This window comes from Panthera leo, chromosome A2 (assembly GCF_018350215.1).
Source record: "Panthera leo isolate Ple1 chromosome A2, P.leo_Ple1_pat1.1, whole genome shotgun sequence".
Lineage (NCBI taxonomy): Eukaryota > Metazoa > Chordata > Mammalia > Carnivora > Felidae > Panthera > Panthera leo.
In genome coordinates this window covers 15,567,049-15,580,039 of record NC_056680.1, presented here as the reverse complement: position 1 = coordinate 15,580,039, position 12,991 = coordinate 15,567,049, and the positions used below count along the sequence as shown (strand labels likewise).

The 12,991-nt window shown below is 55.9% G+C and overlaps 2 protein-coding genes across 2 annotated transcripts in view; one reads left to right on the top strand and one right to left on the bottom strand.

Moving 5' to 3' along the window:
- The window catches only part of FYCO1 (FYVE and coiled-coil domain autophagy adaptor 1), a 74,318-nt gene that overhangs the window by 39,427 nt on the left and 21,900 nt on the right, over window positions 1–12,991 (top strand). The window contains exon 14 of the mRNA XM_042929081.1: window positions 2,415–2,556. Coding sequence (XP_042785015.1) covers window positions 2,415–2,556 — 142 coding nt within the window. The remainder of the gene's footprint in view (window positions 1–2,414; window positions 2,557–12,991) is intronic.
- On the bottom strand, window positions 8,704–12,846 carry CXCR6 (C-X-C motif chemokine receptor 6). Its single transcript, XM_042929082.1, has 2 exons — window positions 12,774–12,846; window positions 8,704–9,750 (listed from the first exon to the last, which is right to left on the bottom strand). The coding sequence occupies exon 2, from the start codon at window positions 9,727–9,729 to the stop codon at window positions 8,704–8,706; it is 1,026 nt and encodes a 341-aa protein (XP_042785016.1). The 5' UTR covers window positions 9,730–9,750; window positions 12,774–12,846.

Sequence of the window (12,991 nt, the reverse complement as noted above, 5' to 3'; positions counted from 1 at the left end):
AGAATTTAGTGATTCATCAGTTACATATAACACCCAGTGCTCATCCCAACAGGTGCCCTCCTTAATGCCCACCACATCCCGCCCCCCCACCTCCCCTCCAGCAACCCTCAGTCTTTCTCTGTCTATAAGAGTCTCTTATGGTCTGCCTCCCTCTGTGTTTTTATTTTTCCTAAGTTCATCTGTTTTGTTTCTTAAATTCCACGGATGAGTGAAATCGTATGATACTTGTCTTTCACTGACTGACTTACTTTGCTTAGCATAACGCACTCGAGTTCCTCCGTGTTGTTGCAGATGGCAAGGTATCATTCTTTTCGATCGCCGAGTAATACCCCGTCGTATGTGTGTATACACACACGTACACACACACACACGCATCTTCCCTATCCGTTCAGCAGTCGATGGACACTTGGGCTCTTTCCGTAACGTGGCCGTTGTTGGTGGCACTGCTATAAACAGTGGGGTAGATGTGCCCCTTCAAGTCGGCACTCCTATAACCTTTGGATAAATGCCCAGTAGTGTAATTGCCGAGTCATAGGGTAGTTCTGTTTTCAGTTTCTTGAGGAACCTCCATCCTGCAGAGCGGCTGCACCAGCTTGCGTTCCCACCAACAGTGCCAGAGGCTTCCCCTTTCTCCGCGTCCTCACCAACAGCTGTCGTTTCCTGAGTTAAGTTTAGCCATTCTGACAGGTGTGAGGTGGCATCTGTCTCATTGTGATTTTGATTTGTATTTTCCTGACGGCGAGTGATGGTGAGCATGTTTTCATGTGTCTGTGAAACTATCTGGATGTCTTCTCTGGCAAAGTGTTTCTTCATGCCTTCTGCCCGTTTCTTCACTGGATTATTTGCTTTTTGGGTGTTGAGTTTGACAAGTTCTTTATAGGTTTTGGATACTCCCCCTTTAGGAGATAGGTCGCTTGCAGATATCTTCTCCCATTCATTCCATCGGTTGCCTCGTTTTGTTGGTTGTTTCCCTCACTGTAGAGAAGCTTTTTATCTTGATGAGGCCTCAATAGTTCATTTTTTGCTTTTGTTTTCCTTGCCGCTGGAGACATGTCTAGTAAGAAGTTGCTGAGGCTGAGGTCAAAGAGGTTGCTGTCTGTTTTGTCCTGTGGGATTTTGATGGTTTCGTGTACCCGTGTAAATTTTAGAATTTAGTTTGTCAGCTTCTACAAGAAATCCTGCTGAAATTTTGACTGAGATGTGCTTTCTAGATCACGTCGAAGAGAATTGACATGTTAACAAAATTGAGTCTTCCAGTAAGTGAACATGTATAGCTCTCCACTTGTTTAAGTCTCCTTTGATTGCTCTCAGTGAATCTCCCTCGTTTGGGGCACCTGGTGCTCATTGTCCCTTCCTTTGTCATCCTCCTTCCTTCTCTCTACCAGCCTCAGAAGGTAGATTCAGAAGTGTGACTGGGTCTATGGAAGGAAACCAGTCTCTGGTCTCCTTCTTCAGCCTGTGTCTCAAGCCCCACGTCCTGCTGCTCTTCCTAGAGCATGGCCTGTCCCACTAGCCCTGTGGTGGAACCGGCTGGAAACTTGGAGCTCTCGTGAACTGTTCTTGCTAAACAGTCCAGGAGTCTCCCCTGCCCTGACTCACAGGCAGGTGTTCCAGTGATGACAGAGGGTGGCACCGTGCCAGAGTCCCGAGGTCACTTGTTTTGATTTCTGACATTTCCTGTCTCCTTGTCTATCTGCATTTCTTTCTGTCTTTCCTTTTTTTCTATCTTCCCTTCTGTCTGCCTTTCTTTCGCCTCAGGCCTGCTGTCACATTTTCCATGCTGTATCCAGGAGCGTGCGTGTGGGTAGGTGGCTGGCACAGGAATGTCCATACGGCGTCCCTCCTACTGAGTGACCTGCAAAGTCAGACACAAGTCCCCCAGTCGGAAGCAAAGCGGTCACTGCCACCTCGGGCAGAGGGAGGGTCTTTCCCATCCCCCAGTGGATGGAGATGGAAAGACAGGATCCAGACAGAATCTTGGTTTCAAAGGAGGCATAAACAAGTCGTGTCTGTGTCTTCGGGAGCAAGGACTCAGCAGCAGAGAAGTGTGTTTACTTTTCTGTTAGGTTCTTTCCTGATGAGGTTTTGACAGGTTTTTTGTTTGTTTGTTTCTGAATAAGAGGCCTCAGAGAATATGTAAGGGCTTGAATCTCTTTAAGACCCGACTGAGGAACTTCAGAGCAATCTCTTAATTCATGTGTTCAGCTTCCCTGTAGGCCCCACCGCTTTCTGGAATGTCTCAGCAGCCATTTCTCTCCCATCCAGACAGAGTAGCTGTGGGTTGAGCGGGCACTTAGAGCGTGTCCCGGTGGCCCATCCCGCACAGGTACAGCCCCTCGCCTCCCGGCGTCCCCTCCCCATCCTGTGCGTAACTGCATGTGTCTCTTCTCTCCCCACCCGCCTCTGTGGCCCAGGTGTAGACGCGGACTGCAGGCCGCCGGACGATGCCGCGTTTGACATCATCACCGATGAGGAGCTGTGCCAGATTCAGGAGTCGGGCTCCTCGCCTGAGACACCCACCGAAACTGACTCCCTCGACCCTAACATGCCCGAACAGTGAGTAGACCTCACCTTTACTTCCTGTGTGCTCACTGGGTGTCGGGCCCTTGTGCCTCCTGATTAAAGGACCAGGAAAGTGAGACTCTGGAAGCAGGATTGGCTGTCTTTGCTTAAGGGAAGGTGCCTCAGAACAGTGCTCGGGACAGTTCTGGAGACTGGAAGTTCCAGGTGAGGGTCCTGGGCTTGCGGACGGCCACCCACCCACTGCCTCTTCACCCGGTTGCCCCGCCGTGCACCCCTCGTGTCTCTCTGTGTCCTGCTGGTCCGTTGGTACTTACTCTCCACCAGTCTTCCCGTTTTTCCAGGCCAGCTGTTTTCCAACCAGGTTTGCGAGGAGAGTTTTGCAAAGGCCAATTTTTAAATAATATGAGGTAACCTCACGAAGTGCCACCATGTTTCCGTGTCAAGAGTTTATGCCAAGGGGACCCACAGGAAAAGGTCAAGCCCCCCACCCCCCACGGCAGCCCTGCTCAGCGTCTCTCAGCCCCTGGTATCGGGCTTAAATGCGGTTTCTACAACAAAGCACAGACTGCTCAAAAACCAAGAAAGAATTTACATGGCCCCCCCTGGGTCCAGGCATTTCTCGACCCACTTTCCCTCCAGTTAGGGAGTTTCGTGATGCACCTGGCCAATACCCACATTCACATCTCTGCCCCTCTCTTCCTGCCCAGGACTCAGAGGAGGGCTAGGATTAATCAGCCAGGATTTCTGCCGTGCAGGAGATGTATTGAATCCTCACGGAGCACTCAGTGCAAGAAATTTTAGGCTTACGTGTATCCCTCCGCACTCCCCTGTTCTCTGACTGGAGGGTGACCAAACGCTCGTGTTGTAGCCTCATGGAGAGAGCCCACAGGATCACCCAGCCCATCAGCCCCTGTGCAGTGCTGCTTCCGCGGTTTTGGGCCTTGCCTTTCCCTTCCTGGAACCCCCGCCTCCTGAAGTGCCCCTGACCCCATAGCCTGCAGTGTTCTCCCAAGGGCACTGAGCCACGGAGCCGCCATCACCTGGCAACTGTACTCCCCGCCAGGTGGGTAGGTGGTGAGGTGAGCAGGACTGGGGCCTCCAGACCTGGGAGGACGGCCTTTGGCTGTCGCCTGCAGGAGAGAGTGACCCCCCGCAGCTCCCTCTTTCCCTCGCCCCTCACCTTCTCCTTTGCCAGTAAGAACAGAAACAGAAGGCGCTCTGACCGCTGACAAATACCTGTGTTTCGGTCCCGGGAAATCGGGAAGTGTCCCAGGGAAAGGAAACCACCAGTGCGCTGGCCCGCGGCCCCTAGGGTGGATCTGGGCCTGGCAGTCGGGAGCCTGCGGTCCCTGCGGCCTCTGCTACTCAGCTAAGGGCCTGCACCCTCACACGCCATCTCTGTGCATCAGAGAAGACCCAAGTGTCTCTGGTAGCTTTGTCGTACGTTCTTTTTCTTCCTAAGACCGATCAGAAACGCCAGGACCCTGAAAAAGTGCGGGCGGTAAGCCTGGATTTGCGTAAGCCTCCCTGATGGGAAACTTCGAGAAAGAAATCGGCAAGTCCAAAGTAAGGAGTGATCCGGAAGGGATTGAACACCGGGTGTGTCCAAATCCACAGAGGAAAGAAGGCTGCTTGGAAGCCGTGTTGTCGAAAGCCACTCTGCCGGGCACCTTCCTGTGCCGGCCGCCTCTGTGCGTGGCCTCGCTCGGTCCCTGCCCAGCCCTCTGAGGCTTAGGGATTACGGTCCTCATTTTACAGGTAAAGCTGCTGAAGCCTCGGGAGGCCAGATAAGCCACTCCAGGGCACGGGGTTGTAAGTGTCAGCACTAGGCTTTGAGCCCAGAACCCCTCCCTCCGTCCACAGGCTTGAGGTTCATTCCAAAGAGTTCATTTCTCTTCTCAGGGCCCCACTTCCCCATGTACACATCAGAAGCCTGTGCTCTGCCTCCCGCCCTGCAACGTATACACATTCTGCGGGCAATGAAGTTGTCTGCCTCGCCCTTCCTGGCAGTGAGGGGACAGGCAGAGGTCCCCACACCCCTGAGCAGCCTCCCACTGGCCCCACTGATGAGAAACAGAAGCACAACCCCTTCCCTGGGGAGAAAAGATGGCGTTCTTCAGAGCCCTCCAGACGAGCCTATCCGCACCCGCTCCCCACGCTCAGCCGAGCTCCCCCTCGGCCTTCTCCAGGGACCAGGTGTCCTTCTGTGCTCGGCACCGAGGGGCAGGTGGAGATGGAGAGAAAGCTCTCATCAGCCCGTCGCAGGGCTGGGCCTTGGGTCTCTCGGCCTCCGCTCTGCCTCCACCCCGGCCTGGCCTCCCCTTCTGGTCACGAGACGAACAGGCCATACGGCCGTGAAGAGCTTGATCTCCAGAATCCGACACCTGGTCGGAGCGTAAGCTGCCACCTCCAGGTTCCGTGGACTGGGGTACCGCAGCCTCCCGAACTCAGTGCCCTCCCCTAGGAGAGATGGGGACCGTCCCCCTCTGGGACCGGCAGGAAGATTCGATGAGAAGGGTGCGTGTAAAGCGCCGAGCCTGGTGCCTGGCGCCTGGGAGGCCTCCCATGGAGGCGCCTCGTTTCTGTGATGTCCCGCGTGCGTTGTGATGCCAGGCGCTGAGCCGGGCCCGTCTCCTGCTTGCGCCTGGTACCCCAGTATTTCTCCAAGGAAAACCTCTCCCAGTGCCCAGTGACACTGAGCTAAACTCGTCGAGACTGTCCCTGACCCTCGGGACACCTTTGCCAGTAATTGCTTTGTAACTAACTGGTACTTCCCGGTCAGAGTGCTTTGCTGGGGGGCTGGGGTCGGTTGATCACTGGCCAGGAGATGGGACGCCTGTATCTCAGACACAAAATGAGAACAGGATACGGTAGTGACCGTGAAGGCAAAAAGCCACCTTGTGCTCGGGTTAGCCCAGCGTTCTCCCCCTTCGTGAGGAGGACGGAGCTGGCCAGTACCTTGAGCGCATCCGCTGCAGGAAACCTCTGTTGGCCAACACTTGGGGGCAGAGAAAGGGGCTGTTCACCGGAGTCCTAGCCCTGGCTGTGCCGGGTGAGCTTTGGTGGGTCTTAATCTCTCTGAACTAGTTTACTCACCTGAAGCATGGGGACGAGCGCGCCAGGCCTCGCGCGGCTCGGAGTTGGGAGTCCCCACGGACCGTGGAGGACCGGGCGCAGGAAAGAGGCACCGCCTGGGGGGCCCCTTGGGGGAGGAGGTGAGAGCGACCACTCCCTCCACTCCTGGACCCCGCCAGCAGGGGAGGCTTCAGCCGTTCTCTCCCGCAGCACCAATCCCTCCGTCCGGAATGCTCACTGAGATCACCTGGGCTTCTGGCTCCCGGGCGGCCCCTGGAATCGGGGTCACCCCATGTTCACCACCTGTCTGTGCGGCCACGCGGGACCGCTAACGGCCCTGAAGTGTCGGGGACATGGCGAGGGAGTAGCTTGCCCGCGGACCCCGAGGCCGCGCTCGAGGCAGACTGGCCCACCCTTCTACAGCCCCCGCTCCCACCTGCGCCCCATCGCGTGCTGCTGCGTGTGAGCAGTCAGGGGAGGAGCAGAGCAGGACCGAGGCCGGGAACTTGCGCCCCGTGGGGCTGTTGTGTGGACAGAACGAAGTCACGTCGCCAAAGGCCTCCGCTCCCGACGCGGGCTGTGCCGGCCTCTGTTGCCAGCACTGCCCTGTACCCAGGGAAGGGCTGAGGAGAGTCCCGACTCTCAGGCGTAGCAGATGAGAGTCCAGAGGAGTATAGGGCCAGTGAGTGAGAACACACAGAAGGTAAAGGAAGATTCTGCTGCTGTGCCATTCCTGGGTTTTCCTAAGCCTTAGAAGGACGCACGCAGCCTTTTTGCGGGGAGCCTGGAGAGAGGGCATATAACCCAGGCCTGGGGCGGGGCGCGGCCCGACGGGTGCCTGGTCTGGTTTGCCTCAGCCCAGCAGGCACCTGGTTGGGGAGAGCCCAGCGGCCCCGTTGCCTCGGCCAGGCAGCCCCCAGCTTGGCCCCCACGGTGCGCCGTCCGGGCCTCACGGGCACTCCTGGAGGGAGGGCCGCCCTCAGCCAATGGTGCAGATGGTGAACTGGGCCCTAGGAGGCCGAGCACCTCATCCCGGGACGCACAGGGCCGGAGCCCTGCTCTGCCCGTCACGCCGCACGGCTGCGGGGCCCCCGGTTATGGCTTCTTCACGTCCTCCTTTCCAGGCAGGGCCTCCATCTCTCGTTCTGGGGAAGTGAGGGGCCGGGGGCCCCTCCATCAGAAGTGCTAACCCTTGAGATGAACGCACAAAGGAGGCGGGCATGTGAAACTCCCGCTTTTAAGCCAGTTTGTACTTTTTATTTTTTTTCCTGCTGCTTTTTTTTTTTTTTTTTTTTTGTATTTGAAGCCAATTTAAAGAAGATAAAAGTCAGGCTTGTCACCATAGAAAGGGCAGAGTTTGCCGTGCAAGGAAGCGCTCAGTCCACAGGGCCTGTGTCCCGTGAGGCTGCCGCCCTCCAGGGTGCATTTAGGCACGAGTGTGAGACGGTACGGGGGTCACGTGGGCCTGCGAGGCCCCGCCTGTGCGCAGCTGGACCAGGGTGGCGTGTGACATGCCAGGCGCCCTTCCCGCGCCCTGCCAACCTGCACGGGACAGACCTGCGGCCTCCGTGTGTCACTAGGTCTTGAGCTGTCACTGCCGTCTTTGGGGCCCTCCCACCCCCGAGTGCCCCCTGTGCTAACGGTTCTGTATGCACTGTCCCAAGTCCCCCCCCCCCCCCCACAGCCCCCAGAGGCGGGGGCTGTTATGGCCCGTGTCTCACCAAAACAAAAGAGGCTAAGAGATTGCCAGCTGGTCATGCTCACCAGTGAGCACCGGAGCTAGGGCTCCACGCCAGCCCCGTAGCCGACCGTTCAGCGGGGTCGGACCCACCGCCCTGCCTGTGCGCTCGCTCGCTCGCTCGCTCTCTCACCGTAGGTGATTGGTCCTCTCCAGTTTGGTGAGTGGTTTTGCGAAGCATGAGCCAGAAAGGCAACTTTAAGCCGATAGAGCAGATGACTACAAGGATCTAATCTAAAAACCACACACAAGCGTCTGCCATTTAGAACTGCTTCATCGTGTGACCATGTCACAGAGGTGACACGAGCGTACGTCACATTTTGGGCGGGAGGTTGAAAGCCACGGTGAAAGCATTATCACTGGTGTGTTCCATTTCCTTGATCGGGCCGTGCCCTCAAAGTTCACAATTTTAACTGCTTTCCCAATGCTCTGAGCCCACAAGTAATCACCTCCAGTATGTGCCAAGCATACGGTAAAGTAAAACGTGCCTGGGGATAAACATAGCTTGGAGACTTTAAAAGGGTTTTATTTCGTAGCCACGAAAGACATATGCCATTTGATATGCATGTGTTTGTATCCTACATACACTGATACATGATTTATCTGCGTGTGAGCATGTCGGGCGTTGGACAGCTTAGTTTTTAAATGAGCAAACCCACCCAAGAATCCGATTCAGAACTGCTGCTTAGATCCATGATGGTCGTAAACTCTGCTTTGCACGTTCTCCTAGCATCCTGTGGACCGCTGGGACCTCAGCTGAGTAATTTGTTTGGGCCCGTTCATGTCCCCTGGTGTTCCTCCTTCCGAGATTAATTGAAGAGAACATAATCATCTCTCTATATAAAGGCTTAACCCGAAGGTGAGGCAGAACCTGATCTCATTTCTGTCAGGTACCTGGCGATTGAGGTCTGAGCCAGATGGACGAGCCCTCGTTTTCATGGCTGCTCTCGTCTCCCCGCTTCCCAGTGGCCAGAAGAACCTTCTGTACCGGAGAGCCTGGAGTGTCACCTGCCCTCAGCAGTTTTGTGGCCATGCTCCCCCTTCAGCATCTGGTCCCAGCCCCCACGGAGGAGGGCCTAAGGTCTTAAGGGTCGCACTTCATTCCCTTGGAGCCAGCATTCTTGGGGATGGAGGAAGGAAAGCCCTTCCGGGTTTTAGAGCCCTTCCCCCAACCCTGAGCTTTAGGCCTGAGGGTTTGAGAAGAGAGCAGATTGCGTTCATGCCCGAGAAGCAGGCTCCCACACCGGCTGCCGCATGCCTTCTCCGTGAGAATGCGTAAGTCCTAAACAAAGCCTTCCTCGTGGCGTCCAGAGCGCACAGCCATGCTCCTATAAGCTCCTGAGCGGCTCTCCAAGCCCGGCCGAGGCCTACAGCTGGAACATGCTGGTGGCCTCCACGTGATGCGAGGCAGAACAGGTCTTGGAGGCATCGTCGGAAGACTTCCATTGACCTGAGACCCCCAGGTAAGGGAGGCAGCCGAGGTCTTTCACGAGTTTCCAGAAGTTCCTCCGAAACTTCAAGCCAACAAAGGCATAGAGCACGGGGTTAAGGCAGGCCCGCAGGTAGGCGATGGCCTCCGTCACGATGATGGCATAGTGGAAGCTGGTCATGGTGTAGTGCTCCCAGTTCGTGCTGCGGATTAGCTTCACGAGGTTGAAGGGCGTCTGGGTCAGCAGGAACGCGGCCACCACCAGGAAGATGACCTTCAGAGACTTGTGCTTCTTGAAGCCTCGGGCGCGAAGCAGAGTCTTGATTATGACCGAGTAGCAGACGATCATGGCGACCAGGGGCAGGAAGAACCCCAGTGTCATCTGGGTGGCGAGAACCACAGTGGAAATCTCCTCGTCGTGATAACCACAGACGAGCTTGTCGAGATAGAGGACGTGGCCGTAGATTATCTGCGGCAGCGAAAGCAGCAGGGAGGCCCCCCAGATGAACAGACAGATGGCCTTGCCCCAGGCCATCCGCCTCGCCTGCTGGTTGTAGGCCTTGGTGGCCCGAGCCACCGCGACGAAGCGGTCAATGGTGACGCAGGCGAGGATGAGCATGGATGTGTAGAAGTTCAAGGTGTAGATGCCCAGCAGGGTCTTGCACAGGACGTCGCCGAAGACCCACTCGTGGATGCTCGCGTAGGCCCAGAAGGGCAGGGTGCAGACGAACACCAGGTCGGCCAAGGGCAGGTTCACCAGGAACACGTCCGTCAGGCTCTTCAGCTTCTGGTAGAAGACGTAGATGACCAGCACCAGCGCGTTCCCTGCCAGGCCACAGATGAACACCCCCAGGTACATGCAGGGCAGAAAGACCTTGCGGAACTCCAAGAAGCGTTCGTGCCCCCGGCTGCCGTCGCTGGAGGTGTTGAAGAAGCCGGGGTCCACGTAGTCATACTCAGCCATGGCGTGCGTTCTGATGAGCACCTGGGAGGCAGACACGGGAACTCCAGTCAGGGCCGAGGGGGACACCTCCTGTCCTCCCACAGTCCTGTTGCCCCACTTTTAGGGGGCGCGTAGCCATCTCCTGAACCCACCCACCTGAGTTCCGGTCAGTGGCAGCACATTCCAGTACCCTGGAGACAGCCAGAGCTGAGGGGCGATTGCCTGGGCGGGATGAGGGACCCTGAATTGGCCCTAAGATTCTAAGGCTGTCACCCGCCTCACAGACAACACATAACTGACCCCCATGCACAGTCCATAAAATCCTGTGCCAGCTGGCCTTGAAGCCAAAGGTCACCGTGTGGTGGAGTGTGGGCATTGCCCTCCTGGAAGGGTAGAACTGCTTTTTTTTTTTTTTTTAAACCTATTTTCATTTAATATTTATTTTTGAGAGAGAGCGCACGCGCACCAGCTGGGGAGGGGCAGAGAGAGAGAGGGAGACACGGAATCTGAAGCAGGCTGCGGGCTCCGAGATGTCAGCACAGAGCCCGACGCGGGGCTTGAACTCATAAACCGCGAGATCGTGACCTGAGCCGAAGTCGGAAGCTTAACCGACTGAGCCACCCCAGGCGCCCCAAGAACTGCTCTCTCATGGTCAGGCCTGCCTTCGTCCGCCCATCCTGTGCCTCATTTTCTGTTGAATGAGAGCCCTGAGCTGCTAACTGCGGAAGCTAAGCCAAGTAGCCCCCCTCCCCGGGGGCTCCACCATTGAGGAGACTTCTGCAGACCAACAGGGGCTCTCGGGCTGACCCTCTCCCACCAGGGTAGACGGTCCGTTCTGTCTTTTCTTGCCCTTAGCTGCCTAGATTTAGGAGGTGGGGAGACAGGCATGGGAAGCCCCAGCTGCCCAGCACTGTGGCTGAGCTGGTCACGGCCGGGGAAGCGGGCAGCTGCCCTCCCAGCCCAGCCCCAGCCCAGCCGGCCCCTCACCGCCCGTCACACGACCCTCCTCCACCGGAGCCTGGTTTCCTGAAGACTTCTTGATCCCCAGGACCCTCTTAAACGGAGCATCTCCCCAGAAGGGAACATCACTTTAGCTTTCGAGACTAGCAGTTTATGCCCAAGGGGTCTCCTTGAACAAATGGAAGGCCCGCCAGCGGGGGGCCAGCCTTGCAGTGAGGCAGGAAGCAGCCACCACAGCCGCCTTTCTTGCCCGGGGCTCCCGGCCTTTCAGGGCCGTCACTTCCCTCTGCCCTGTGACCCTGACGAGGAGCAGGGACAGGACGCGAGGGTGATGTACTCGGGCATGAGAGCAGAGGCGGCTACGGCAGCACCGGCCCTGGGGTGCCAGGTCACTGACCTGCAGAGAGCCGGCACGCAGCGGCTCATTTCCGGTGACCCAGGGCCATACCTCGCTAGCACCTCAAGAAGGCGTTTTGAGAAGAATAGGCATTTGGTGTAGCAAAGGCAGAATGTCAGCCAGCCAGACAAGGGCATGTACAAGGAGAGATCACGTCTTCCTTTCTGATCGACTTGAGGACTCCTTGTCCTGACTGGAGACAGTATCAGCCCTGCCGGTCCTCCTGGGAACAGAGTGCCCTTTCTCTGCAAGGAGGAAGCTCGCCTTGGGGTAAGACGCCTCCGTGAAAAGCCCCTGCCCCTCAACCACAAGATGTGAGATCAGTAAGGGTGAGAGACGAGCTGTAATAACGCCACCCCGCCAGCCGTTCGGACTCCTGGGTTAAGTAGGTCAGATGATGTGTGTGTGTTCCTGCCTCACGCGGGGACAGAAACATCTTTTTCAGCCCTTAGCACGTGCACAGGTGGCTCTGCTCTCCTTAAGAGTAACATCACATCTCCATGATTGCCTGCCTCCCTCTTGCCTTTTTACAAGAAAATCCTCCTGGCGCTGGCGTTACACGTTTCCTCAAAGGGCCCGTGCAAACTCGCTTGTGATAATTGGCAAACTTGGGTGCTGTGCCGACGGACTGGAACCGCCCAGCTCTGTGCAGATTGAGTAACTGAGAATGAGTTTCCCTTCCAGAAAGGTTAAGATCATTCATTTCTTTGTCTTGAGTAGCCAAAGCCCTGTGTTGATCTATGCAACTTTTTTTTTTTTTTCAAGTAACACAGTATTCAGCTTTGGAAGCAGTGTAAATGTCTGATACGAAACAAATCAGCAAGTTACAATCCAGACAGAAAATAGAATATAGCGCAAACTATGTTTAGGTTTAGGAAGTGCTTTTGGTGAGTCGGGAGAAAGCAGTACGCTTAAATTTCTCACAACAGAGTAAGTCTGCACTATTAGCATTGGCTGTTAAGTATTCCAATGAATGGGTGTCCAAAAGGATGTAAAAATTGGTCGTGATTCTGAACTTCCTTTGATCATAAACCCCTTTGAGAATCTCCTAAAAGCCACAGACCTTTTCCTCAGATGTGCATATATCTTAAGGAGGCTCCACATCCAACGTGGGGCTTGAACTCACAACCCCGAGATGGAGAGTCGCACGCTCCACGACTCAACCAGCCAGGCACCCCAGTTTTGACTATATGTTCTAAAACAGTAAAAAAAAAAAAAAAAAAAGCCCAGAATTGATCAGCAGCTTGCGTCTGGCTGTGGAGTCGGGGCTGACTTCTTTCCCTTCCCCCTAAGTCTCGCCTTCTCTGAAGTCTCTGCAGTGGTATATTGACTTACCTTGAGAAAAGAAACTAGACAGCCACCTGAGAGAGCAGCCAGTGTTGCAAATTATATAATGAAGAAGAAATGAAAATGGAGACGGAGAGATTATTCTGTGAACAGATGTGGACAGTGGCCAGCCTGTCCTGGTCTCCCGGGCAGGGCACCCCCAGTGCCGTCAGCTTATGAGCACGGACTGTGTGCCCCGAACCACGCTAAGTCATCTCCACAATTCTCTAGTCGTGGGGCAAAGGCAGAATTCAGACCGAGAGCCGTCGGGCTCTAAAGTCCGGGCATTTACACGGTACTGCACCACGGGCAGGGATCAGAGGACCCCAGCAAGCCGGGGTTAGCACCTGCCTTTTAACTCTAAAGAAGACGGATGACTCACCAGTGGAGAGGCGCTGTCGACGTGTTGCAGAGATGAGTGTTCACGGCACAAGGTCTGCCTCTACCTGTCTGTGATGTGGTCCGTGTTTCCGTTGAATAGCTTCTGAGAGCCCTTGGTTGGTGATCATAAGAGACCCGGCCCTACCCCTGCCTCGTACATCAGAATCCACATGACCCGCCTGCACGCGCGTAATTTGGGAGATCAGAGATAGGGAGCAG

Bases quoted from the DNA above. Each gene is read 5' to 3' on its own strand.
- CXCR6 (XM_042929082.1), bottom strand. From the start codon at position 9,729: ATGGCTGAGTATGACTACGTGGACCCCGGCTTCTTCAACACCTCCAGC.